Source organism: Globicephala melas, chromosome 1 (assembly GCF_963455315.2).
Source record: "Globicephala melas chromosome 1, mGloMel1.2, whole genome shotgun sequence".
Taxonomy (NCBI): Eukaryota; Metazoa; Chordata; class Mammalia; order Artiodactyla; family Delphinidae; genus Globicephala; species Globicephala melas.
The window spans coordinates 120,474,296-120,502,020 of NC_083314.1; the positions used below are offsets into that span (position 1 = coordinate 120,474,296).

At 36.7% G+C, this 27,725-nt stretch overlaps 1 protein-coding gene across 8 annotated transcripts in view; it reads left to right on the plus strand.

Annotated features, from left to right (window-relative positions):
• ZZZ3 (zinc finger ZZ-type containing 3) overlaps window positions 1–27,725 on the plus strand; it is a 102,316-nt gene that overhangs the window by 46,331 nt on the left and 28,260 nt on the right. For 6 of the 8 annotated variants that reach the window (XM_030865977.2, XM_030865980.2, XM_030865979.2 and 3 more), the window contains one exon: window positions 3,048–4,603. The exons of the other annotated variants lie outside the window; for them this stretch is intronic. In XM_030865977.2, the coding sequence (XP_030721837.1) occupies window positions 3,099–4,603 (1,505 nt within the window). In that variant the 5' untranslated portion in view covers window positions 3,048–3,098. The remainder of the gene's footprint in view (window positions 1–3,047; window positions 4,604–27,725) is intronic. 8 annotated transcript variants of the gene reach the window in all.

Sequence of the window (27,725 nt, forward strand, 5' to 3'; positions counted from 1 at the left end):
GTTTTATTTATAAATTTTTTATTATTAGGATCGAATAAAGAATTAAAGGATATGTTATAAATGGTCTAATTTAGTGTGAAACTTGATATATTTTAATAGACTACTGTCTGGATGCAGTGGTCTAAGGCACTGCTTCTCAAACACTAATAGACATTTAATGACCTAGGAATCAAATTAATTGGAAGGTCTAAGGCAGGGCCTGATATTCTGCATTTGTAACAAGCTTCCAGTAGATGTCCATGGTGCTAGTTCTCAGGCCACACTTTTTTTTTTTTTTTTAAGACTTTTATACTTTACTTTAAGGACAGTAAATATGAGTCACCAAATTTCTATACAAAATATTCTATTGGTTTCTTTATTATTATTATTTTTTTTTACTTTTTATTGGAGTATAGTCTATTTACAATGTTGTGTTAGTTTCAGGTGTTCAGGCCACACTTTGAGTTGCAAGAGTTTGAGGTACCACAAGGGTTCTTATCACAAAACAGTTTCATTTAAAATATGGCCCAATAGCATAGGGTTTGAGAACTCTAAAACTTGGACTTCATTGTAGTTGTGAACGGAATAAAAATATTTTTAGGGAGCAAAAGAAATGAAAAAAGTTTTAATATTTCATGTTGATCAGTGTTTTGATTGATCACTGGAATAGTGCAGAAATAAAACAGACCCTCATTATAGGTGGTGTTTTATAATGATATATATATATTCTTTGTTAGTAGTTTTGGGTACTACGAATAATAGGATTACTTCATTAATAATGATAAGGCAGAAATTTTGCTCTCATTTGGGTTGGTGTGGAGAGAAAAGGGCTAGGAATGCCTGTTACCAGAATCATTTGAAGTTTATATGCCCTCGATTGGCATCATATTTTTAAAAATAAAGATAAACAGTTTTTTGTGTGTGTGTTTATAAAATATTACTATTGCCAATATTATTTTTGAACCATAAATCACGAATATAATCAAGTTGGCATTAAAGATATTTGCATTAGGTTTTATAAATAAAGTTTATAAAATTAGCTTATGTTTGTTATATTTACATAGGTATTTAATATTTAAAAATCTGTAATCTTCAAATTTGAAGGCTTCAGATTTGGATACATGAAACAAATACATTGATTTTAATATTTTTTAGTTTGTGCTCTTTTGAAACATCATCTGAAGTTTAACTTAAAGTTTTGTAATTAAAAGTGGATGTTTATGGGTCATTCACTGTTTATTACCTGTGAATAAAAATAGACTGTAATCTTGATAAGAAGATTTTAACAGAAGAGAATTATACATCAGGTCTGACTAATGAGTCCCAAAAGAGTAAAAGTTTACTTTGAAAAGCATTATTTTTAAGTTCTGATCAATGTTCCATACTTACTGTTCATGTGATTGCTATGGAATTCTCTAGAAAGAATTTTCACACTTTAATCCCAGGGCTGATTTTGTGAGTTTGTAAGGTTTTAAAAAATTGTTAATTAAAAATTTAGAAGTATGCCATACTCTGAAACAAAACTAAATTCAACTGACTTACATATTTTACAGGATACTTCTTCACTTTATTCATTTTGTCAGCAGGCAGGAACAAGAAGACAGTTTCTTCTTTTTGTATGTGATACCGTGTTGCTGTATCTTCTGTAGCTCTTAATAACCTTTCCAACTGTTAGATACTTCTAAGTTGAGGCAAAGGAGAGATTGTATTTGATTTGTGAGGAGAGGGGTAGAATGGCATTTGGAGGGTTATAGGAGAGTGAGCTTGTGGGAAAGCTGGCAAAAGGGATGAGGGAAGAGGTTCCTGTGCAGCTTTGTACTACGACCATTACTGGCCTCTTTTCTCTGTCCATCCTGCACCCCATTTGAAGTCAGGCAGTGAAGTGGCAAAGTACCTTTTGAAAGCTAAATAGAGGAGGAGCAGAAGAATGGAGACTTCAAATTTTAACAGCTCCTTTAATTCTGTTTGTTGGGAGAACCTTGGAAAATAATCACTGAATCGCTCAGTTTATACAAATGGATCAATCAGGGCAGTTTTCAGTTTCCCTCTCATTTGTATTATAGAAGCACCAAAGCATCCACACCAGAAAGCCTGCTCATCTCCTCAACATGCATTAATACTGTGGCATACACATATACTCAGGAGTTGAAAGAAGGAAATGATGGGGTTATATGTGTATTCCTGATTTCTTAAATGTAATATTTGTTCGGCAGTGTGCTTCTTTCCCTTTTTCTTCTATCCTCTTTAGAATACTTCCTTTCACTTGCTAATTTGTGGCTCTACTTCTAGAGACTAGGGTGGCTTGGCTTTGCTCTGTATTGCTCTTAGCAAGTATAAGCTACGGTTGTGATTTCTGTTCATCTGCTTAGTTATAAAAAATTCTACTGCGATTTCTGTTCATCTGCTTAGTTATAAAAAATTCTACTGCAGCCAAATTTTTTTGGATGCCACGTGGTTTGTTATCAAAGAATTTGACCTGAAACTCATTTTAGTAAGAGTGAATTAAAAAGAGCAGAGCCTGTCTTTTTACCTCCCAGAAGTGTTGAGAAAACATGAGAAGTGATTGGGATAGTTTATATGATAGCTGCTATATAAATTCAAGATTATTATTTTAATAACCAAGATGAAGTCCTGTCTTTGAGAGAGATCTTTCTGGGCGCTTTGCCCCTGTATATCTGAGAGGTAGATACATAGCGAGGAAGGTTAAGAGCGTGGAATCTAGGGCCCTGCCCAGCAGTTTACTAGCTGTGTGAATTTGGACAGATTACTTAAACTGTATGTGCCTCAGTCTCCTCATTTATGAAGTAGGAATGATAATAAGCACTTATTCTAATCGTTGTTAGACTTAAGTGAGTTAACGTATGTAAAGCATATAGAACAATTCCTGGAATGTATTACGTGCCATATAATTGTTAGCTAATATTATCACTTTTGGAAATGTTAATAAAATAATTATATCACAAAATTTAATATGGCTATACATGGATTAAAAAGTTACAGCTTTATACTTTTGTTTTAGGTGTATTAACTATTACCTTTTTCTCATTATTTTGTTTACGTTTTTGAAGGTTTCCCAATGAGTGGATCATGATGACCGTATTGTAGGGACTTGCCATAGTATGGCTGCTTCCCGATCTACTCGTGTTACAAGATCAACAGTGGGGTTAAACGGCTTGGATGAATCTTTTTGTGGTAGAACTTTAAGGAATCGTAGCATTGCTCATCCTGAAGAAATCTCTTCTCATTCTCAAGTACGATCAAGATCACCAAAGAAGAGACCAGAGCCTGTGCAAATTCAGAAAGGAAATAATAATGGAAGAACTACTGATATAAAACAGCAGAGTACTCGAGAGTCATGGGTAAGCCCTAGGAAAAGAGGACTTCCTTCTTCAGAAAAAGATAACATAGAAAGGCAGTCTGTAGAAAATTGTGAAAGAAGGCAAACAGAACCTGTTTCACCAGTTTTAAAAAGAATTAAGCGTTGTCTTAGATCTGAAGCACCAAACAGTTCAGAAGAAGATTCACCTATAAAATCAGACAAGGAGTCAGTAGAACAGAGGAGTACAGTAGTGGACAATGATGCAGATTTTCAAGGGACTAAACGAGCTTGTCGATGTCTTATACTGGATGATTGTGAGAAAAGGGAAATTAAAAAGGTGAATGTCAGTGAGGAAGGGCCACTTAATTCTACAGTAGTTGAAGAAATCACGGGCTATTTGGCTGTCAATGGTGTTGATGACAGTGATTCAGCTGTTGTAAACTGTGATGACTGTCAGTCCGATGGGAACACTAAACAAAATAGCACTGGTTCCTATGTGTTGCAGGAGAAATCAGTAGCTGAAAATGGGGATTCGGATACCCACACTTCAATGTTCCTTGGTAGTAGGAAGGAGGACAGTTATATAGACCATAACGTGCCTTGCACAAATTCAGAAGTGCAGGTCAAGTTGGAGGACCACAAAATAGTAACTGCCTGCCTGCCTGTGGAACATGTTAATCAGCTGACTACTGAGCCAGCTACAGGCCCCTTTTCTGAAATTCATTCATCTTTAAGGGATTCTGAGGAGGAAGTAGATGTGGTGGGAGATAGCAGTGCCTCAAAAGAGCAGTGTAATGAAAACACCAATAACGCCCTGGACACAAGTCTTGAGAGTATGCCAGTCTCCGGAGAACCAGAACCATCTTCTGTTCTAGACTGTATTTCGGCTCAGATGATGTCTTTATCAGAACCTCAAGAACATCGGTATACTCTGAGAACTTCACCCCGGAGGGCGGCCCCTACCAGAGGTAGTCCCACTAAAAACAGTTCTCCTTGCAGAGAAAATGGACAACTTGAGGAGAATAATCTTAATCCCAGTGAAACAAATGCACCTGTTAGTGATAATATAAGTCAGTCTGTCACAAATCCCGATGAAATTTCTCACAATGAAAAAGGCATATGTTGTGACTCTGAAAATTATGGGAGTGAAGGACTAAGTAAGCCATCCTCAGAGGCAAGACTCAATATTGGACATTTGCCATCTGCCAAAGAGAGTGCCAATCCGCACATTACAGAAGAGGAAGATGATGATCCTGATGTTTATTACTTTGAATCAGATCATGTGGCACTGAAACACAACAAAGAGTATGTGTAAATATGGTAACCATGAATTCTGCTTTGTTTATTATTCCCCAAGTTTTCATTTATTCATAATGTCTATAGCATTTTTATTACAGCTAAAATTAATGCTTTAGCTGAAATTTTGGGTTTAACACAATGATATTCTCAACTCTTAAAAAAAAATTTTCCAAAAAAAAGACTAACATCTAGCTTTATTAGCCTTCTCAATGGCGATATGGTTTTCTAGTTTTAAGATTTCACACATCTCAAATTAGAAAAGACATGTGGAAACATGGTTGATGGTGTTTTTATTTTTTAATAAGTTTTATATTATTTGAGTTAATTTATAAAATAGAAACATCTTTAGTTATCACAGTACACTTGTAGAGCTTTATGAAGTGTATATGGTGTCCACATAATGCAGAACAATTAATGAGTGAATAAACATCATCCAAATAAGGGAAATCTGGCAGGCTACAAATCTACATTTATCTTAGTTATTTACATCTAATTTCCAATTAAAACTTTTGATTTAAACAATGTGCTTTATGCATCATCTTTGACTTTTGTGATGTAGAGAAGTAGATATTACTGTTAATACTGTGACAGCTAGTTGTATGTTGTAATCAGCTAATTAGCAAGAGTTAAGTCTGCTCTATAGTTTACATAAAGCATTTGAGACAGATTTCTTTATTTTCCTGATTCTAAATTATAAGGGGAGACTGTATCTTAAAATACTATCTGTTCTCAACCTTTGTGATAAAGGTACGTTTTAAAATAAAGAATTCCATGTCCAGATTTATCATGATTTTGCTTAGATTTTCTTTACAGTACTCTGGGCAATAACAAATGAATTGGAGCTATGTCTAAATCGTGAAAGGAACTGTTAACAAAAGTGCTTATCATAAATATCATGATCAGCAATAGTAAAAGATAGACTTAATCATGTTTACTTTTACAGAGTAGGCTTTTGAATAAATATCACAATCAGATTATATAAACTGTGTAAAAATACTTATTTGAGGAACCTTTTTAATGTTTTTGTTGTGGCAGCTGTCAGATCCTGCTATATATTGGATGAAAGTATCAAATCCTGCCTTGTAGAATATAATAATCTTTTGCCACGCATTATAGATAGTTTAGATTTGTACATGATAACATGGTGGCCTTTTAGCATAGGTCTCTTTTCTGAAAATTTTCTTCTGTTTTCTTTATAAACAGCATTTTAATATTGTGTTTCATAGATCATTTTATCTGAGCGTTTTACTTATTTTGTGGAACTGTTAGCATTTTCATGTATTTGAAATGTTTGAAGTCCAGTTTGAGATAAAAAAAATTCATAAATGAAGTTTTTTCAATTTGAGATAAATTAAGTTCTTACCATTAGTATCATGTATCAGTTTTCAAAAGTAGAGTTTTTTCCTGCAGGCACTAGGAAGCAGAGCATGTGTCTTGGGGGAAATACCGAAAAGTCTGGAAGTATGCATATTTACAAAATGATACTCTATTCTATTCTTTGCTTTTTATTGTTTCTTTGGCAAAAGAGGTACTCTCTTATTAAGGGTCAACTGGTTATTAATCATGGAAAATATTTTCCCATTAGTACATTATGTTACTTTTTTGGTAAAAAAGCTCTTCTGGTGATTCTGAAAAACGATGTTCCTATAAAATGATTCTCTAAAGATAGTGGCCATAACATTTGAAGAGTAAGGTGCATATTCCTAAACCTTTGAGAATGAGAACAGTAGTTTCATGGGTTCCTTAGGGTATACAGAGTACTTTGGAATTTGGATGCTAGTTGCTTTATTAGGACAGTGTTCTCAAGTTAAATTAGTGCCTTGTTGGGTGACTTTGGGCAACAGAATTGATTCCTTCTTGCTTTTTTGCTTTTTCCAGATCTTTTGAAAATAGCACCTTTGACCTTTCACTTTTAACTTTTTTTTCCCCCAAAGGAAGCAGATCAGCAGAAGTGGGATGGAGAGGGAGCATCTTGATTAGCATCTTGGTTAAAGATAATTTAAGAAAAATTGGGATGAGGTGTTTGATCATATCACATGTAATCTCTTCCAGTAAAATCCCTGTTCCTATCTGGAACCAGGAGATGGTTAGAGAAAATGTTTTGACTCTTTTTACCCAAATTGTCATTGTTGAAAATAGCATCATGATACCTGTCTAGTGCTTTTAATTCTCAAATAAATTTCTGGCAGTTGGAAAAATGTTAAAAGGTACTTTGGGGAAAGAAAGAAAGAAGAAAAAAAAACACTTGGGGTAGATGGATTATTGTCCTCCTGCACACACAGATCTCCACCACTAGGGAATGAGTACTTCCTGATGGCCAGTTTAGAAAATATATTATGAATAGAAGACACTGAGTGTGACGTAGCTCTTTGTCTGGAGCCAGGAGGCCATAGCTCTTTGTTCCAGTTACAGTTCTTTGAATTAACATTAATTAATCAGCAACCTTCTGTCCTGGCATTCATCCTATAATTTATCCATCTTGTTTGCAGGGATATCATATACAAGGTCATCTAATCACTTCTAAATGTTTGAAAAGATATTCTATGTCGAGTCCTAGACTTAGACCCGATTCATGGTAATTAGGCCATAGGCCAGAGAAATGAGCCTACAGATGTTTTGGGTGCTTGCCCTGTTTCTTCTCTAGATACCATCCCTCTTCTCCAGCATATAAACCCATAGGTGCTTTAATGTATTTATTTATCCAAATGGAGAACTCCACTGTGATCAAGGGACTGAAGAGTATCTTCTTCTCTGTTGTGATTCCAGCTGTGGAGTATTTTACTAGAATATGCCTTCTTAAAGATTAGGGGGTGGGGAATCAAAAAGAAATATACTTCAGCTCAAGACACTCTCATCTTCTAGGTTGATAGAGTCTGTTAAAGTGGTAGATAATACCTAATGACTCTCTTTTTGGCCTAAATAGGTGGACTAACTGAGATCATGTGCTTAAAACTGGATTGCTCTTTCTGTTAGAGAATGGAGCTTTTGCTGATTGTGAATCAGAGACACTGAAACTGACCTCTAAATTTTGAAGTTCTGGTTCTAGGGAGAGAAGATATGGAAGATTTCAGGTCCTGGGATTTAATGTTCAGAGCTTTCCTTCCAATTCACAAGGCAGTCACTGGAAAATAAATTTTCAAATAAAAATGTGATTTGGTCAGTTGCCTCTGAATTCTCATTGTACAAGAATACTTAAATAAATTTGTACTTGAAGGGCCTTGGATAGCTTCATGAAAGCTTTTATGAACAGGTAGAGGGTGGAAAGTCAGATGCAGGGTTTCTAGATTTTTGAGGTCTTACAAATGATTTAACTCATTGATAATATTGCTAATGTTGATATTGATTTGTAAGTTGCTAGATAATGAAAGCGTAAGAGTAAGATAGTTATTGCTCATCTAAGAGTGTTGCTCTTGTAGTGTTCAGGTAAAAATCTTGTTTTCAAATCATATTAAGGAATATTACAAGAATTGTAGTTTCAAACTTGATTCTCTGAAAACATTAATGTACTAAATAATTATATGTCCTTCTGTTGCACAGTGCTTATGAGGAATCATTTGATACTTCATCAGTTTCAGAAGCTACATAGGAAAATCCTCATCAATTCTTCTAGATTCACTACTTCCTATGAGACTACTTTTATTGTTTGTCAAGGTAATTTCTTTCAAAGGGCCAGAAAACTCCAAGACTAGGGATGGATTTTGCTTAGAAAGCACTAGAGTTGAAATCCGGCCCTAGATAAAATAATTTTACATTTGTACTGTGTTTCATAATTTACAAAGTAATTTCATCTAGTTTCTCATTTGACACCCACTACTACTTGGAAATAGACAGCATAGGTGGCAGTCCCTGTTTCCTAACTCATAATCAAGGTTTTTAGGTTATTAAAGTATGATGAATTCTGGGTAGAAATGGGGTTAGAACTTCTGTCTTTCAGTTGATAGTCTGAACTAGGTTCCCTGATCCAATAAAGATTTATTCCATGGACTTTTGGGATTTCTAGGTTGAGGACTCTAATGGAGCAGATCTTGGATACCCAGTTTTCAAAATTTGTTAGCCCAAGTTTAAGCTCTGTAATTGTAATCATAATTATTTGGTTTTATCTGTCAGAGAATCAGCCTTATAGGTAAGTAACCTGTTTATTGAATGAAATACTTTCATGTTCATTTTTTTTTAAAAATAAATTTTATTTATTTTTGGCTGCGTTGGGTCTTCGTTGCTGTGTGCGGGTTTTCTCTAGTTGCGGCGAGTGGGGGCCTCTCTTCGTTGCGGTCCACAGGCTTCTCATTGTGGTGGCTTCACTTGTTGCAGAGTGCAGGCTCTAGGCGCATGGGGCTTCAGTAGTCATGGCTTGTGGGCTCTAGAGCGCAGGCTCAGTAGTTGTGGCGCACAGGCTTAGTTACTCCACGGCATGTGGGATCTTCCCGGACCAGGGCTCGAACCCGTGTCCCCTGCATCGGCAGGCGAATTCTTAACCACTGCGCCACCAGGGAAGCCCATGTTCATTGTTTTGAAGAACATTTTGTTAGTGTGTCTGTGAAGGATAACTCCCATGTACAGTAAACTGGGGAAATAAAATTACAGCTACAACTTGACTTTACATAGAGGATTTGGATAATGCGCAAAAAATACTTTATGGAGGGTAGTTTAGAATGCAATTAGGTATATTAAAGTCAAAAGTTACTAGGGAAAACTTATGGGAAAACTGTGGAATACAAGAGCCAGATTGGCCCCAGTAGTTTGACACGAAGATTAATGGGAGGAGGGAGATAAGTGTCCTAAGTATAAAATTTTGGGTTGAAGTGGAGTAAGCCATTGACTAGTCAAAATATTCAGTGAATTCTTTGTTTTTTCCTTTGAATACCAACATATTTTATTTCAACTAATGTCAATGGTTTCCAAAAGTAACTATCTGCCTGTGACTGAACTATATTTATACTCGAGTGTAATTTAATCTGTTCTTTTTGATTTAGGGTCATCTTTGCTGGCAGGGGTTATGTGGTGATACTTTTTCTGGCATCACTGCCAGAAGGTCTGTTTTCACCTGTGTTAAATGATTTGACCTTCTCTGCTTTTTATGCTCTTAGAATGTGGCTTCTTTTCTGAGTTCTCTGGCTTCTTATGATTTTCTTAATTTTTGTTGACTTTCATTAGTCACTTGTGCTGTGATGGTACTTACCTTCTAATAATTCAGCCTTCCCTTCTAATTGCTTTCAGTTTTCTTTCAACTTGGAAACCAGGAATAACCAAGCTTGTAAGAATTGTCTCATGATTTTTAAGAGATGCACTGAGAAATTTCTTTTTGAATTAGTAAATGAGCATTAGTTCATGAAATTTTTTTTTTTTAATTGTGGGTTTTCTTGTTTGCTTCCTCTCTGATTTGGAGGCTGTGTCTTATGTAAGTTACCAGGTATCTAAATTTTGAATAAACAATAGTTGTTTCTTTATACATGGCAATAAATACTCATTAGAAATAAAACCCATCTAAAATAATTATCATTTATTTGAGACTGATTGAAGCTTAGCCTTTAGCTGCAGGAGCTTTATTTCTGTAAATTTTTATAGTAGGCTAAAAATGTTGTATTTTTACGTATTAGTAGCCTATACCATATATACTGTTTCTTTGATGATGCACGTCATCAGGTATTATAATGTACAGTAATAAGTGGGAAAATCTGTGACTGTTCTACTCCTCCCCACCCTCCTCCCTTCCTCCCTCTTACTTTAGTGGAATCTCTCTACCACATTTCCTTTGCATTATTATGGAAAGCTGCTTCTACTTGTCTCTTTAATTTCTGATTTTAAAAGAGGGAAATTTGTAAAGTGATGAGAGGAGACTGAGTAATTTGTTCAGGGTTCTCTCAGTAGATAGAATTCTCTGTAGTGTGTTATGATTTTATTTTCACGTATCTAGTAATATTTGTGTGGTAGACATTGTAAATATGTTGTTGACTGTCTGGATTTTGTTCTTTCTTTAAAAAGTGTTGAAATTTGATCTGACAGGCAGTAAATTTACTTGATAATAAGCTTGGTCTTAATAAGGCTTATACTTTTAGCTCTGTTAGGGGGAAGTCCAGAGAAGCCTGTGCTCTAGATCTAGTTTAGCCTCACTTCTATGCCATGGCCTTTCTGGTGTCTCTTTTAAAAAGGTCTTTACTCTGGCTAGTTGAAACCCTAATGACTCTAGCTAACCTCATGAGAATACTGGTAGTTACTCTTTGCTTGGTCCTGTGGAATCTCATGTTTTACATGTGCAGCTTTATGTTCAAGCCAAAGACTCTAGGTTTCTGTGTTCCATCCTTTTCTGTTTCGCTTCTTGTTTGGTGCTCTGTCCCACAAATTCCAGCTGCTTCAGCTTGCCCAAACTCTGTTTTCTGTCTCTCTGCTCATCCAGACCCCTTCTTATTTCATGATACTGATGGTACTTCTATGTAGAAAGTGAGTGTGATCCTAGGGCTTAGCTCATTTGTTTGCCCTCTCTCACAGGTCATAGTTCTGCTCTGCCTGTTGTCCATTGTCTGACAGTAATTGTTTCTATATTCTCTCTAGTTTGCTAGTTATGTATAGCAGGAGGGTATTCAGTGTCAGCTACTTGTCATAACTGGAAGCGAAAATCTCTGATTTAATTTTAATATACATTAGGTGTGTTTTCTTCTCATGACACTCACGCCCGGCCTACGGTTTGGCCATTTGGAAGTGATTTTTTGTTGATGCTCCTGTGACAGTGAGGGCTAGTTTTTTTGTTTTTGTTTTTTAAAAAAATATTTATTTATTTATTTCGCTGGACCAGGTCTTAGTTGTGGCATGCAGACTCTTAGTTGCAGCATGCATGTAGGATCTAGTTCTGACCAGGGATCGAACCCGGGCCCCCTGCATTGGGAGTGTGGAGTCTTAGCCACTGGACCACCAGGGAAGTCCCTAGTTTTTAGTTATACCTTAAAAATCAGTTTAAGTGACTTCTTTTGCTAAGAAGCTTAAGTCAGAGAAATTGGAATAATAACGATTTGAATTGAAGAATGAAGGTAAAAAGAAACTTGACATTGTTTTAGTTGTGTTGATGAGGTATTGTTATGGTTGAGGCAGAAGTAAAAAATTGGGTTACTGGTTGATACATACTTCAGGAGGAGAGTAAAAGAGAAAGTGACATACAAGAAGATATGAAACATTATTTACTAGGTTTAGAATGGTAGCCATAAATGATTAAGGAGTAATGTAATGTATCTGGATTTTAGTTAGCTCTTTTTCTTAGACCCTTCAGATCTTTTTGCTGGACCAAACTTTCTGTATTATATTTTCAGAAAGCCATGATGAATGTTCCCTTTTTACGACTATCAGTTTAATCCAGTTTCTTTTGTATATTTTTTTCTTAAATAAAATTAAATGTAGAGTATTATGCAGAAATCTATTTTGCCTGGTACCGTAATTTTTATCATTTGTATTAAGTTGAAAAATTTTGGCTGAACTCTTTCTTTCTTTGCTACTTTTCACTTGTCTCACATTATCTTTCCCCATAATTTTTAAATGTATTTTTATCATGTTTTAAATAATAGGTCTCAGAATATAAAAGCATAAGATTATTTTGCTCTGCTTAAACTTTAGTTAGAGAGCAAGGGTCATGCTAAAAGTTTATTGGCAATGAGGGTAGGAAGTGGGAGTGAAAAAGATTACAATCAAAACCTAAAGTATCTTCTTAATAAACACTTCAAAACATATATATGGGTGTGAAGAGTCAGGTTAAAGGCAACAAATATAACATTTTCTGTCAAAATTAGAGTTTTTCTTAAGGCACCAATCATGAGTAGATAATGTTTGTGTTTTTCTTTTTATTTACTTATTTTTTATTTTTGGCTGCACCACACAGCATGCAGCGTCTTAGCTCCCCAACCAGGGCTGGAACCTGGGCCCCCTACAGTGGAAGCACGGAGTCTTAACCATTGGACTGCCCGTGAATTCCCAGTGTTTGTGTTTTTAAAATGCTAACTCGTTTAATTGTAGAATCTCAATATTTAAAAAACTTTTATTTGTAAATTATTTTCAGAGGTTGGACTAGATTTGAGGAGTGTTCCAGTCCCCTTCCATTACTGTTCTAAACTGGTACTATGGAGCTGGGTAAATGTCTTTAACTTCTGTGGTTGTCAGTTTTCTCATCTATAAAGTTGACGTGATTTGATTTCTGTAATTCTAATTATTGTTTCATATATGTCTGTCTATCTGTATATATGATTTTGAATCTCTTTGTCTGCTCTTCCCTTTACTTTTGGCCCTACTCAAGCTTCAGTTGTTTACTTTCTTCATATTTTGCATGCTCTCTGGGCATTCTCACTGCTGTGAAATTGCCATCTTATATACTGATGGATTTCCAAATTTACATGTCCAATCAGATTATTCTTGAACTTTGGACCGTTTATAAGATATCTCCATTTACATGTCTCACAGTAACTCAGTGGAACATGTCTAAAGTTGAACTCATCATTGCTTCCTCCATACACACCCAATAAACAACACCATCTTTTTACTTAGTTGGTAGGATCTTTCATTTGCCCAGTCTAGAAAAACGTACTCCTATTTTTCTTCAGTTACTTCTTCACCATACCCTCCTCTCCCACCAATGTTGATTCAACTTTATTTCTTTATTATTAATGTCACTTTCTTAAATTAATCTTAAATTAATGCCACTATCTTCTCTTTTCTAGATTATTGGAAATGTTTCCTCAGTTGCTTTCTGTGATTGTGTATTGTTTCCCCCATGGATTCCTGTATTGTAGCTGGCATAAATGTCTTTAAAATAAAACCTATTCTTTTTTTTTTTTTTTTTTAAAGAAGATGTTGGGGGGTAGGAGTTTGTTTGTTTATTTATTTATTTATTTATTTATGCTGTGTTGGGTCTTCGTTTCTGTGCGAGGGCTTTCTCTAGTTGTGGCAAGCGGAGGCCACTCTTCATCACAGTATGCGGGCCTCTCACTATTGCGGCCTCTCTTGTTGCAGAGCACAGGCTCCAGACGCTCAGTCTCAGTAGTTGTGGCTCATGGGCCTAGTTGCTCTGCGGCATGTGGGATCCTCCCAGACCAGGGCTCGAACCCGTGTCCCCTGAATTAGCAGGCAGATTCTCAACCACTGCGCCACCAGGGAAGCCCCAAAACCTATTCTTTAAAATGAATTACTGCATGATTTTAAAATATTCTCCTTTACTTTCTGCCTCTCACTCTGTATTTGAAACAGATTAAGCCTTTAGTTCCTTGATGATTGTATTCTTTCACTCTAGAATTTCTCATATGCCTAACTGCTTGCTCTAGTCCACTCTTACCCCCTTGCCCTGGTTACCTTCCTTTCCCTGTCTGCAAAGGGAGAAGGCTGTCACAGTTTAGATATCATATTCTCTGTGAGATCTTTCATATCTTCCCATGACTAATTAATTACTCCTTGTGTTCTCTGTCATAGCAAATTATAATTTCCTGTAAACATGTACCATACAGTGAACCTCAAGCTCTTTGAGGTGTCCATGCCTTACTAGTCGGTTGATGTATCATCATTGATATGTCAAGCCTTATCCTGCTTTGAAAATGTCAGAAAAATTTGGCATGCTTTACATACTAGAAATTTTTTTATGCCATTAGTTTGACTTTTAAGATTCTGAATTTATGGAGTTAACATTAGTGATGATTTCCCTTTTTTTTACTTAAAAATATCTAGACTTTAAATTTTCAAAAGAAAAAAATGAATAACCTGCATAATCATTCACATAGTTCACTAAACTCAGGAACTGGGAAGAGATAATGGCAGGGGGTGGGGAGATAAAAGGGTGTGTCTCATGATCAGGGATGGTTGTCTGAACACAGTACCTGGTTAAAATAATGTTTTTACATGGTCACATAAAAAAGTAAATTCAGTTGTTAATACCAGACCCAAAGAGAAGAAGTCATTGTATTATAAAACAAATTTACAAGTTTGGTATGATCAGAATGTTTTATATGGCTTCAGATATATTTTTACAATCTAGAGTTTTGCCAGCAGCCTTTAGAAAGCATATGGAATGATAAGAATTTGGTTGAGGTTGTCTTTATTGAATTGAAGGACTTGAAAGAAAATGTGTGTCCCTGTCTATGTATGTGTGTCTGTCCTGTTATTTAAAGATTTTCATCAGAGGTTATTATCCACCTTTCTCTGTACAAACTCATAATTTTGAGTAGATACTAGAAATAATTAAATATGACAAGACATATCCTGTGCCTTTGAAGTTATTGTGAAATGATCAGATACCCTAACAGATTTGTAGTTTGCTTATATTTGAGGTGTGTTGCCTGTTAGAGTATTAGCTTATAACTAGAAATTACTAGCTTGTCGCAATTATTTGAAACTTTAATTTATTTGCAATTCCAGAATAGAAGGTGAACTTTTTAGATGTTACAGAGGATTGTTTCTTAGAGTGGGTAATCTAAAACTCTTGAGTAGGGAAAATATGTGAATCTTGGTCTGACTGGTCAGGATTTTTTCTAGATGACTGTGCAACTTTTATAATATTGACCACAATACAGTTGCACTCAGCTTCCTATTTAAGAAGGAAAACTCAAGAATTCTGTTGATTAGATTTAGAAAAACAGGTACTAGGAACAAGTTGAAAGATCATCTTTTAAGGTTTATTACTACAAGAAACCTGGAGTCTTTAGGGAGGGAAAAAACCGCATTATTTGGAGCCTATAAAAGTGTGGATTAAAAAGAATGATACTCACATTCTTTTAAAAACTCCCTGTGAAAGCCTTTGTATGGTTCTTCAAAAGGTATTCAATTTGAATACAAAATATTAAAATCCATTAATTAGTAAGGAACCTCTTCAGGTTATTTAAAACTAGTGAGAGAAATAAAGTCAAGGTTGTCGGAGCTTGTTTTAGTAAGAACTTGCTGGTTTCAGGAATCAGAAACCCATTCAAAGTATGTCAAATAAAAAAAAAGTTTATTTTGAATAAATAGTAGACAGTCTTATGAATATCCAGTGTCAGGAAATAAAGTCTAACCAAGCCTCATGAAATTATAACCTGTCAGTATCCAAGATTATACTCTCTTACCTCTGTTTCTCTTTGTGCAGCACGGACTGTGGTTTTTCTCTTTACCAATGTTTCTTTGCACACTTTTTGCCTTCTTTCCCCCATAATTTCAGTTTGCGAATGGCAATGACTTCCCACTGTGCTTGCCCTGATCCCCACACTGCGTCATCTTTATTCTGCAGAGCTGCTTCTCACATTCTCTAAAGAGAACCTGGTTATTGACTTTTCAGTAGATGGACTCTCCTGGGTCAGGTTTCTATCCCTGGCAAAATTATCAATGGTCAGGGGTGGAATTACTGTGGGAGGGAGGTGGGGTGGAGCTGGAGACAGTCTGTTGTGGCGTATCCTTTCTGCAAGGATATCTTCTAGGAAAGAGGTTGGTGGGCAAAGTAGGTGGTCAAAACATGCCCATTATAGACCAGTTGGTGTTTTGGGTCAAATTGTATTCTTGATCAGTTAGATATCTATAAAATGGGTTGTGGGAATCCTCGTACATTGCTAGTGGGAATGTAAAATAAAATGGTACACCTACTGTAGCAGTCTGTTTGGAAGTTCCTTGATATATTAAACATAAAATTACCATATGATCCAGCAATTCCACTTTTAGATATATACTGAAAAGAATTTTTAAAAACAGGTATTCAGGTAAAAAACCCTTGTACACATGTTCATGGCAGCACTGTTCACAGTAGTAAGAGGGTGGATACAACTCAAATGTCCATAAACGGATGAATTGATTAAAAAATTAAGTTTTATCAATACAGTGGAATACTATTCAGCCATACAAAGGAATGAAGTACTTTTACATGTTACGACATGGATGAATTTTGAAAATATTATGCTAAGTGAAAGAAGCCAGACACAACAGGTCACATATTATATGATTTCATTTATGAGAAATATCTAGAAGAAGCATATTCATAGAGATAAAAAGCAGGTTAATGGTTGCTAGGGGCTGATGGTTGCACAACATTGTGAATGTACTAAATGCCACTTAATTGTATGCTTTAAAATGGTTAAAACGGTGAATTTTTTACTATGTGAATTTTAACACAGTAAAAAGAATGACAAAGTATGGATGAGGTATGTGCATACCAGAGGATGCTCAAGAAAATCCATTGGGAGATAGGAAGAAAATGCTATTTATATGTATTTTTCCTTATTCTTAAGAATTTTGGGAGTTCTTTGTATTTGTTTATAATGTATATAATAAGTACAGTAAAACATATAATTTATAAGTAAGTATACATATATTGGAAGCATGTGCCACAATTTTTATTTTATTTTTACCAGTAGAGCTGCTTGGTACAAAAATATGAAAATCATTGTTTTTAACAAGGAAAAGTCAGTTATTAATCATTAACTTTTTGCTTAAGCGGGGAGTTTTAAAAAAAAATATTAGTAGATTCTCTCTTGAAGTCAGGATTATAGAATCCTAATAATACATTGAGAGAAACTGTTGGCCTCAGCTGGCATTCACTTTACAGTGAAAACAGCTTTGGGTTAGTTTAGCCAAATCATGGTGATCTATTATAATTAGACTGACTTTTTTTTTTTTTTTTTTTTTTTGCGGTGCGTAGGCCTCTCACTGTTGTGGCCTCTCCCGTTGTGGAGCACAGGCTCCGGACGCTCAGGCTCAGCGGCCATGGCTCACGGGCCCAGCCGCTCCGCGGCATGTGGGATCTTCCCGGACCAGGGCACGAACCCGTGTCTCCTGCATCGGCAGGCGGACACTCAACCACTGCGCCACCAGGGAAGCCCTAGACTGACATTTTAAGTATTACTATCATTCTTAAGAAGAACACCAAAGGGATCTTAGGAATCAGAGACTTGTGAATTTTCTTCATACTGGGAAATTGAAGCCAGTAATGCTAATGATAATAAATATGAATACTGGTTATTTAGAGAAAAACCAATGATTTGGGGAAGAGGAATCATGGTTTCTGCAAGGGCAAGGATGGGAAACATGCCTAGCCAATTAATGAGAATTCTTTAAGAGAAAATTGTTAATAAAGAGCACTCAGGAATGTATAACGTATGTAGACTTAGGAGCCTTCGGGAAGGTTCCGTGTTATAGTTATTTCTTTTTAAATATGTGATTAAAAATATTAGTTAATTTGAAGGGATCTTTGACATACAGGAATCACATAGTGGTTATATTGATATTAGGTAGCATGTGACTGTAGGTAGTACTACTGATTTGCTAAGTTTTATTTAAAAAGCAAAAATAAGTAGAACATCTTTCACTTTACAGATATCAGTGCCTCACTTTACTGGACTCAACCATCATGCTCAAAATGTTTTTGGAACTCAGTTTCTAACAGCTTACAGAATATCCTCAATGGCAATAATTTTTGAAGGATATTTAATTTTTACTTGGTTTCTTAATCAGGTTTGGTACAGAAATACAACATGGAGAAATAAATATACTTTGTGTCAGAAATGAAATTGTAAGTAATGAAACTGATGTTCTTTCATTCCTCACTAACCTGAACCTAATGTGACTAATGAACTTGGCTCTGAAGAATTTCAGAAAAACTTTATAGCCATTTTGCATATGCATCATCTATCACTATCTTCTTTCCTAGATTGTGAGTTTCTTTGAAGGTGGGACCAGGTTTGTTGTACATGATGTAGTTTCTTCACATTGATTTAATCATTACTGTCTTTGTTAAAGATTTAGAATATTTTATGGATCTCTCCGTACCTCCTCTGTCTCATTTTTCTAGTCATCATAGTAAAAAAATTCTGGGAAATAATACTGTGTAAAGACCATCCTACTCCTTGATTATATTCTATAGTTCTGTATCTGTTTAATTTTGAACAACCTTTCTTACTACCCTAAGTTGATGTACTGTGATGGTGGTGTTGCCATTTTTTTGTTAAGTAGAAAGAAGGCTTCCTTGAATTATTTGGTCTGCTGATCATCACTTGTGAAAGCAAAGAGAGAAAGAGAAGAGGGAGCAACTGGGGCTACACCATTGTGGAGATTGATGGTTGTAGATGCCTCTACTGCTGGTGCCATGCTGTGCAGTCATTCCTGCCACCCCATTCATTAAGGCTTCTTTGAAGAATGAATGTTCTTTTTACATTTGCTTGCTTCTCTAATATTAGAAGTGGATTATAACTTCTGGTCCATTGCCCATGGTTAGACTCTGAAGCTATATTTTGATATGAAAGTAGATAAACATAAATATTGTGAAGGATTTGGAACTTGAAGCTAGCTAGGCACACCCTGGGCTCTTCTGTTTTTGTTTTTTTTTTCTCATTTTATTTCTCTTTGCTTTCAAGACTGTACTCACATCTGATTTTTGTATCCAGTCATCCATGTTATTTTTAATTCTTTGCTACTTTAGGATGAAGAAACAGTAGTTAATAAATCGTTTAATAAATGACTGGACCAGTCTAGGGTTCAGCGTGGTGAAAGTCAGCTCCTAGTTGTAGAAGTGGCAGCTATTATGCTAATCATCCATGTAATTAAACCTGGTTTTATTTTTCTCTTTAGAGGAACAGCAAAGTTGCTTGTTTACTGTTATGATCTACTGGATAAAGAGATTTATTCTAACACTTTACAGTTGCTGTGATGTTAATGGTTTCAGAGGCTGTTTTATCCCTCTAAATTTATAGGTGTAAAAACCTAGACCAGAAAAGATAAGTCATGTTCAAGATTGTAAAATTAGTGGCAGAGTTGCCACTTGTTCCATGTTTCCTGACTCTCAGACCAGGCATTTTCTACTCTTAATTTCTTATAAAAGTTTAAAATTGTTACCATTATTATTATTTTGGTCTGCATAACAGTCCTGAGGGTGTGCTAGTCAAATTTTACCACCTCAGGAAGAAACTATAAACTTCTCCAAAATTTTTTAAATGGACTTTATTTTTTAGTACAGTTTCAGATTTACAGAAAAATTAAGAAGAAAGTACAGAGAATTCCCATATGTCCTGCAGTATTTCCTCTGTTAACATCTTATAGTAGTATAATATATTTGTTATAATTAGCGAATTGATATATTTTTTATTAATTGTATATAATATAGTTCAGTTAACATATAAAATTTATTAAAGTAAACATTTTGTATTCAGAGTTCCTTGGTTCCGGAATCCCAATTAGTATACCACAATTCTTTTCGTTTTCATGTCTCCTTAGGCTTCTCTTGGTTGTGGCAGTTTCTCAGACTTGTCTTGTTGATGACCTGGGCAATTTTGAGGGATACTGGTTAGGTATTATAGGTGCCTCTGTATTGTAATTTGTCTGACTTTTTTCCTCATGATTAGACTAGGGTTGTGGGCTTTTGGGAGGGAGACCACAGAGGTAAAATGCCATTTTTATCATGTCATATCAAGGGATATACTGTTAATATGATTTATTGCTGTTGATCTTGACCTTGATCACTTCACTGAGGTAGTATTTGTTAGGTTTCTTATTGTAAAGTTACTCTTCTACCAGTATCCATATTGTATCGTTTGGAAAGAAATCACTGTACAGCCCACACTTAAAGAGGGTAGAGCATTTACATAAATTATTTGAAATTCTTCTGCGTGGGATATTTTTTTTTCTCTTTCATTTATTCAGTCATTTATTTAAATCAGTATGGACTCATAAATATTTATTTTTATACCTTGGGGTATAATTTAGTACTGCTTTATTTTATTGCTCAAATTGTTCCAGCTTTGGCCATTGGGAACCTTTCTGATGGCTCCTGTGTCCCATTAAGGTGATATATTTTTGTTGTGTGTATTTGTTTTTTTGAGCACTTTCTTACTTTTTGGAACTTCAAAATACTCCAGACTCATCTTGTATGTTTCCTGCCCCAGTCCTAGAATCAGCCTTCTCTGCAAGGAACCTCAGTTCCCTTTATTGGAAAATGGTATTAGAAACCAGTATTTGAGTGCCTGTGAGTACTCACTGATACTAGGGTTGCTGTTGCTTTTATTTAGTGTCACAGCAGATAGAGCAAGAAAATATATGTGTGTATACTAACCTGTGTATACACATATCTATAAATCTTTGTTTTAAATAATTTTTTTTTTTTTTTTGTGGTACGCGGGCCTCTCACTGCTGCGGCCTCTCCCGTTGCAGAGCACAGGCTCCGGACGCGCAGGCTCAGCGGCCATGGCTCAGGGGCCCAGCCGCTCCGCAGCATGTGGGATCCTCCCGGACCGGGGCACGAACCCGCGTCCCCTGCATCGGCAGGCGGACTCTGAACCACTGCACCACCAGGGAAGCCCTGTTTTAAATAAATTTATTTATTTTTATTTATTATTTTTGGCTGTGTTGGGACTTTGTTGCTGTGTGCGGCCTTCAGTAGTTGTGGCTTGCAGGCTCTAGAGCGCAGGCTCAGAAGTTGTGTCCCCCCACCAAAGAAATGGAAGGAATAGCAGTGGAGAATAAGGAATTTTCTTTCTTTTGATTCTAATAAAATCAAGGTATTTATTACATTATTTAAGACCTGGTCTTCACAAATTTATTCTATGGTTAGGGCTTCAAAAGTATAATTCAGCTAAATGCAAGTGAAAACAAGCTTCTATTTAAGAGAAATATGTTATACTCAAATTTCTTCAGAGATGGAAGAGTTATTCCTGCATGCTGTTGTATTAGGGATTGTGTGTTTAGACCAATACTTTAACAGCAGCTAGATGATGTTTTAGTCATTTACTGATGAAGGTAGAACTTGCCAACTATTACCCAAACAAGGTGGTAAAAGTAAAGATCGTCAGACACTTTAAAATAAGGGCACACTCTGTAAATACTGATTTTCTTGGCATGGATTATTTTCGTTTTCCCTTAGCTAAGAAAAATAAATGATGTTTCTATTTTTAATATGCAGGCTAATATTTTATAAACAGATTATGTTTTTGCCTTTAGGTTTTTTTTCAGTCAAAGCCATGTAAGTGAAAAATTTTCCAGCTTAAAAAAATATTGTGTGTGTATATAATTTAAATGGAGAAAAGAGCTAGTCTAAAACAAAGACAAGTATTCTTTAAATTTTTTTTTTAACCAAAAACAACATAGGAGGCATAAGACTATGTCTAAGCATAAAGGGAACGAGGGCTGATACTATCAAATGCTCATTGAAAGTTTTTGAGATGTGGGAAGCCTCAATTCAAACATATTTGCATTCAGAAGCGAACAGCAAGGTTTGGAGATCCAGGGAATGGGTGTAGAACATAAGGGATTGGTGAGTTGACTGTTCTCACATAGCTTACTAGAGATATTACTTTTGGTATGTGACACTGCCTAAATTTGCTTTCTTGATTTGTAAAGACTTAAATTTAGCTCACAAATAATTTTTTAAAAACATTTTTATTGGAGTATAATTGATTTACAATTATGTTGTTAGCTTCAGGTGTAGAGCAAAGTGAATCAGTTATACATGTACATATATCCACTCTTTTTTTCGATTCTTTTCCCATATAGGCCATTACAGAGTATTGAGCAGAGTACCCTGTGCTATGTAGTAGGTCCTCATTAGTTATCTCTTTTATGTATAGTAGTCTTTATGTGTCAATCCCAGTTTCCCAATTTATCCCTCCCCCCTTAGCCCTGGTAACCCTGTTTGTTTTCTGTATCTGTGACTCTACTTTTGTTTTGTAAATAAGTTCATTTGTACCCTTTTGTTAGATTCTACATATAAGTGATATCATATTTGTCTTTCTCTGACTTACTTCACTCAGTATGACAATCTCTAGCTCACAAATAATTTTTAAAAATTGTATTGCAGTTATACATTATCTTTGCCCCTTAGTTGTTAAATTATTTCATTTATTCATCTCAACTGTGAATAGTAGTTTCTAATATTGATAATAATTTTTTTTTTTTTTTTTTTTTTGCGGTAAGCTGGCCTCTCACTGTTATGGCGTCTCCCGTTGCAGAGCACAGGCTCCGGATGCGCAGGCTCAGCGGCCATGGCTCACGGGCCCAGCCGCTCCGCGGCACGTGAGATCTTCCCACACGGGCACAAACCCGTGTACCCTGCGTCGGCAGGCGGACTCTCAACCACTGCACCACCAGGGAAGCCCGATAATTCTTTTTTAGAAGATATTTATTTATTTATTTGGCTGTGCCAGGTCTTAGTTGTGGCACGCAGGATTTTTAGTTGCGGCATGCTGGTTTATTTCCCTGACCAGGGATCGAACCTAGGCCCCCTGCATTGGGAGCTCGGAGTCTTAACCGCTGCACCACCAGGGAAGTCCCTAATATTGATAATTCTTACTTTTTTTTTTTTTTTGCGGTACGCGGGCCTCTCACCTCTGTGGCCTCCCCCGTCGCAGAGCACAGGCTCCGGACGCGCAGGCGCAGCGGCCATGGCTCACGGGCCCAGCCGTTCTGCGGCATGTGGGATCTTCCTGGACCAGGGCTCAAACCTGTGTCCACTGCATCGGCAGGCGGACTCCCAACCACTGCGCCACCAGGGAAGCCCCCTACTAAATTTTAATGATTCAACTTAAAAAGAGAAATTTCAGATTGGTTTTTCAATTAAAATATTTCATTAAGAATTTTAAATTTGGATTTCCCTGGTGGCGCAGTGGTTAAGAATCTGCCTGCCAATGCAGGAGACACGGGTTTGAGCCCTGGTCCAGGAAGATCCCACATGCCGCAGAACAACTAAGCCCATACACCGCAACTACTGAGCCTGTGCTCTAGATCCTGCGAGCCACAACTATTGAAGCCCGAGTGCCACAACTACTGAAGCCCACGCGCCTAGAGCCCATGCTTCGCAACAATGAGAAGCTCGCGCACCGCAACAAAGAGTAGCCCCTGCTCGCCGCAACTAGAGAAAGCCCTCGCACAGCAAGGAAGACCCAATGCAGCCAGAAAATAAAAAATTAAATTAAATTTAAAAAAAAGTTAAATTTGTTTTTAGGAGAAAAACTTTTAAACTTAGAACGTGTATTTTCCTTTTTTCTTTTTATGACCCTTAAAAGTGAGTGCTAATCTTTAATTTGGCGTCTATAATAAGATGTCTTCTGACATTTATTAAGCATAACTATTATAATCTACAATAATATTAAAAAATTCTTATATTGTTTATAAGCCATTAGATGACAGGCAGCATAGAATTTTAAAGGGCCAGTCCAAATAGCATTATGTCAGAAGTGGTTTCATGGTAATATGTTGCACTCTGATCATATTTTTATTTATTTGGTCTTATACTTTGAAGAGCAAGTAATAAGTAAATGTCTGTAAATTATCAGATGTAGTTTCCCTCAGTCTTCATTTGTGTTAATATTCATTTACTGAAAAAGATATGTCCTTGAGAACATCTTCCATCATTTCTTTGATTCAAACGATTGAAATCTTTCAGTTTTCTGGAACACTTCAGCTAATATATAGTAACATTTGAAGACCGCAACAAAAATGCAAACTCAAATTACATGGATTTGTTATGATTAATTTAAAAATAGGTATTATTCTTACAAATATGATTTTCTAATGTCTTACTAGCCTAGCTGAAACTTGAATTGGCAGGCTCTTGAATAAATAGATGGTTCTAGTTTTAAGAAATTATTATTTTTTTCTAGACATAGTAATTTTTGTCTGCCATGTTCAGAGTCCTAGGTTTAATTAGTTCAGAACTATCTTAAAGATGGGGTGAAAAAAATTACAGTAGCTTGTTAATCATGCTCATAAATCATGTAAAAATAAATGATTGTGTATGACCAGCATCTGTTTTGACTTATTAAGTGTTCTTAGTTAAGTGTAGGTGAAATCCAAGTCGGTCACTGGCATTGTGATTTAGGGCTCACAAGTCTTTCAGTGCTAGGGTAATTACCTTTGGTTAAAGATGGTGCTTCAGTACTATAGATCCTTTTTTTTTGATTATATTTGATTAACAATGCTGTGTTAGTTTCAGGTGTACAGCAAAGTGATTCAGTTATACATGTATCTGTTCTTTTTCATACTCTTCCCATTTAGGTTATTACAGAGTAGTGAGCATAGCTCCCTGTGCTATACAGTAGGTCCTTGTTGGTTATCTATCTATTTATTTATTTATTTTAAAAAGGTTGAGCCTTCTTTTAATTAATTAATTTTTATTTTTGGCTGTGTTGGGTCTTCGTTTCTGTGCAAGGGCTTTCTCTAGTTGTGGCAAGCGGGGGCCACTCTTTATCACGGTGCGCGGGCCTCTCACTATCGCGGCCTCTCTTGTTGCGGAGCACAGGCTCCAGACGCGCAGGCTCAGTAGTTGTGGCTCACGGGCCTAGTTGCTCCGCGGCATGTGGAGACCAGGGCTCGAACCCGTGTCCCCTGCATTAGCAGGCAGATTCTCAACCACTGCGCCACCAGGGAAGCCCTATTTATTTATTTTTATAAATTTATTTATTTTTGGCTGTGTTGGGTCTTCATTCGTGCGTGTGGGCTTTCTTTAGTTGTGGCGAGTGGGGGCTACTCTTCGTTGTGGTGCACAGGCTTCTCATTGTGTTGGCTTCTCGTTGTGGAGCACGGGCTCTAGGCACGTGGACTTAAGTAGCTGTGGCATGCGGGCTCAGAAGTTGTGGCTTGCGGGCTCTGGAGTGCAGGCTCAGTAGTTGCGGCATGCGGGCTCAGTTGTTGTGGCTAGCGGGCTCTAGAGTGCAGGCTCAATAGTTGTGGTGCATGGGCTTAGTTTTGCTCCGCAGCATTTGGGATCTTCCCTGACCAGGGATCGAACCTGTGTCCACTGCATTGGCAGGCATATTCTTAATCACTGCACCACCAGGGAAGCCCAGTTATCTGTTTTAAATACAGCAGTGTGTACATGTCATGTCCAAACTCCCAGTCTATCTCTCCCCACCACCCTTCCCCCTGGTAACCATAAGTTTGTTCTCTAAGTTTGTGAGTCTCTTTGTGTTTTGTATATAAGTTCATTTGTATCTATTTTTTTTTTAGATTCCATATATAAGCGATATCATATATTTGTCTTTCTCTGTCTGACTTACTTCATTTATTATGATAATCTCCAGGTCCATCCGTGTTGCTGCAAATGGCATTATTTCTTTTTAATGGATGAGTAATATTCCATTGTATACATGTACCACTTCCTCTTTATCCATTCATGTGTTGGTAGACATTTAGGTTTTTTCCATGTCTTGGCTATTGTGAACAGCAGTGCAGTGAACATAGATGTGCATATATTCTTTTGAACCATATTATTTTCCAGATATATGCCCAGGTGTGGGATTACTGACTCATATGGTAGCTCTATTTTTAGTTTTTGAAGGGGCCTCCATATTGTTCTCCATAGTGGCTATACCAATTTACATTCTTACCAACAGTGTAGGGGGATTCCCTTTTCTCCACACCCTCTCCAGCATATTGTTTATAGGTTTTGTTTTTTGTTTTGTTTTTTTTTTTTTTTGACTGCGTTGGGTCTTCGTTGCTGCATGCCGGCTTTCTCTAGTTGCAGCAAGTGGGGGCTACTCTTCTTTGTGGTGCGCGGGCTTCTCATTGCAGTGTCTTCTCTTGTTGCAGAGCACGGGCTCTAGGCATGTGGGCTTCAGTAGTTGTGGCTTGCGGGCTCTAGAGCACAGGCTCAGTAGTTGTGGCGCACAGGCTTAGTTGCTCCACGGCATGTGGGATCTTCCTGGACAGGGATCGAACCCATGTCCCCTGCATTGGCAGGCAGATTCTTAACCACTGCGCCACCAGGGAAGCCCTTGTATGTAGATTTTTTGATGATGGCCATTCTGACTGGTGTGAGGTGATAGCTCATTGTGTGTGTGTGTTTTTTTTTTTAAGATTTATTTATTTGTTTGGTTGCACCAGGTCTTAGTTACAGCAGGTGGGCTCCTTAGTTGTGGCTTGTTGGCTCCTTAGTTGCAGCATGTGGGCTCCTTAGTTGTGGCAGGTGGGCTCCTCCTTAGTTGCAGCTCCAGGGCACCTTAGTTGTGGCTCGTGAGCTCCTAAGTTGTGACACATGGGCTCCTTAGTTGTGGCATGCAAAGTCTTAGTTGTGGCATACATGAGGGATCTAGTTCCCTGACCAGGGGTCGAACCCAGGCCCCCTGCATTGGAAGCGCAGAGTCTTATCCATTGCACCACCAGGGAAGTCCCCTCATTATAGTTTTGATTTGCATTTCTCAAATAATTAATGATGTTGAGCATCTTTTCACATGCCTCTTAGCCATCTTTATGTGTTTTTTTTGGAGAAATGTCTGTTTAGGTCTCCTGCCCATTTTTTGATTGGGTTGTTTGTCTTTTTTGACGTTGATCCACATGAGTTGTTTGTAAATTTTTGAGACTAATCTCTTGTCGGTCGCATTGTTTGCATATATTTTCTCCCATTCTGTGGGTTGTCTTTTGTCTTGTTTATGGTTTTCTTTGCTGTGCGAAAGCTCTTAGGTTTAATTAGGTCCCATTTGTTTATTTTTGTTTTTATTTCCATTACTCTAGGAGACAGATCGAAAAAGATCTTGCTGTGATTCATGTCAAAGAGTGTTCTGCTTTTGTTTCCTCTAAGAGTTTTATAGTATCTGGTCTTACATTTAGATCTTTAATCCCTTTTGAGTTTATTTTTGTATGCTGTGAACAAATGTTCTAATTTTATTTTTTAACATGTAGCTGTCCAGTTTTCCCAGCACCATTTATTGAAGAGACTGTCTTTCCTCCATTGTATAGTCTTACCTCTTTGTCATAGATTGACCATAGGTGTGTGGGTTTATTTCTGGGCTTTCTATCCTGTTCCATTGATCTATATTACTGTTTTGGTGCCAGTACCATACTGTTTTGATGACTGTAGTTTTGTAGTATAGACTGAAGTCAGGGAGCCTGATTCCTCCAGCTCCGTTTTTCTTTCTCAAGATTGCCTTGGCTATTCGGGGTCTTCTGTGTCTCCATACAAATTTTAAGATTTTTTTGTTCTAGTTCTGTGAAAAATGCCATTGGTAATTTGATAGATTTGCATTGAATCTGTAGATTGCCTCGGGTAGTATAGTCATTTTAACAATGTTGATTCTTCCAATCCAAGAACATGGTATATCGTTCCGTCTGTTTGTGTCATCTTCAGTTTCTTTCATCAGCGTCTTATAGTTTTCAGAGTACTGTACAAGTCTTTTGTCTCCTTAGGTTTATTCCTAGGTATTTTATTCTTTTTGATGTGACAGTAAATGGGATT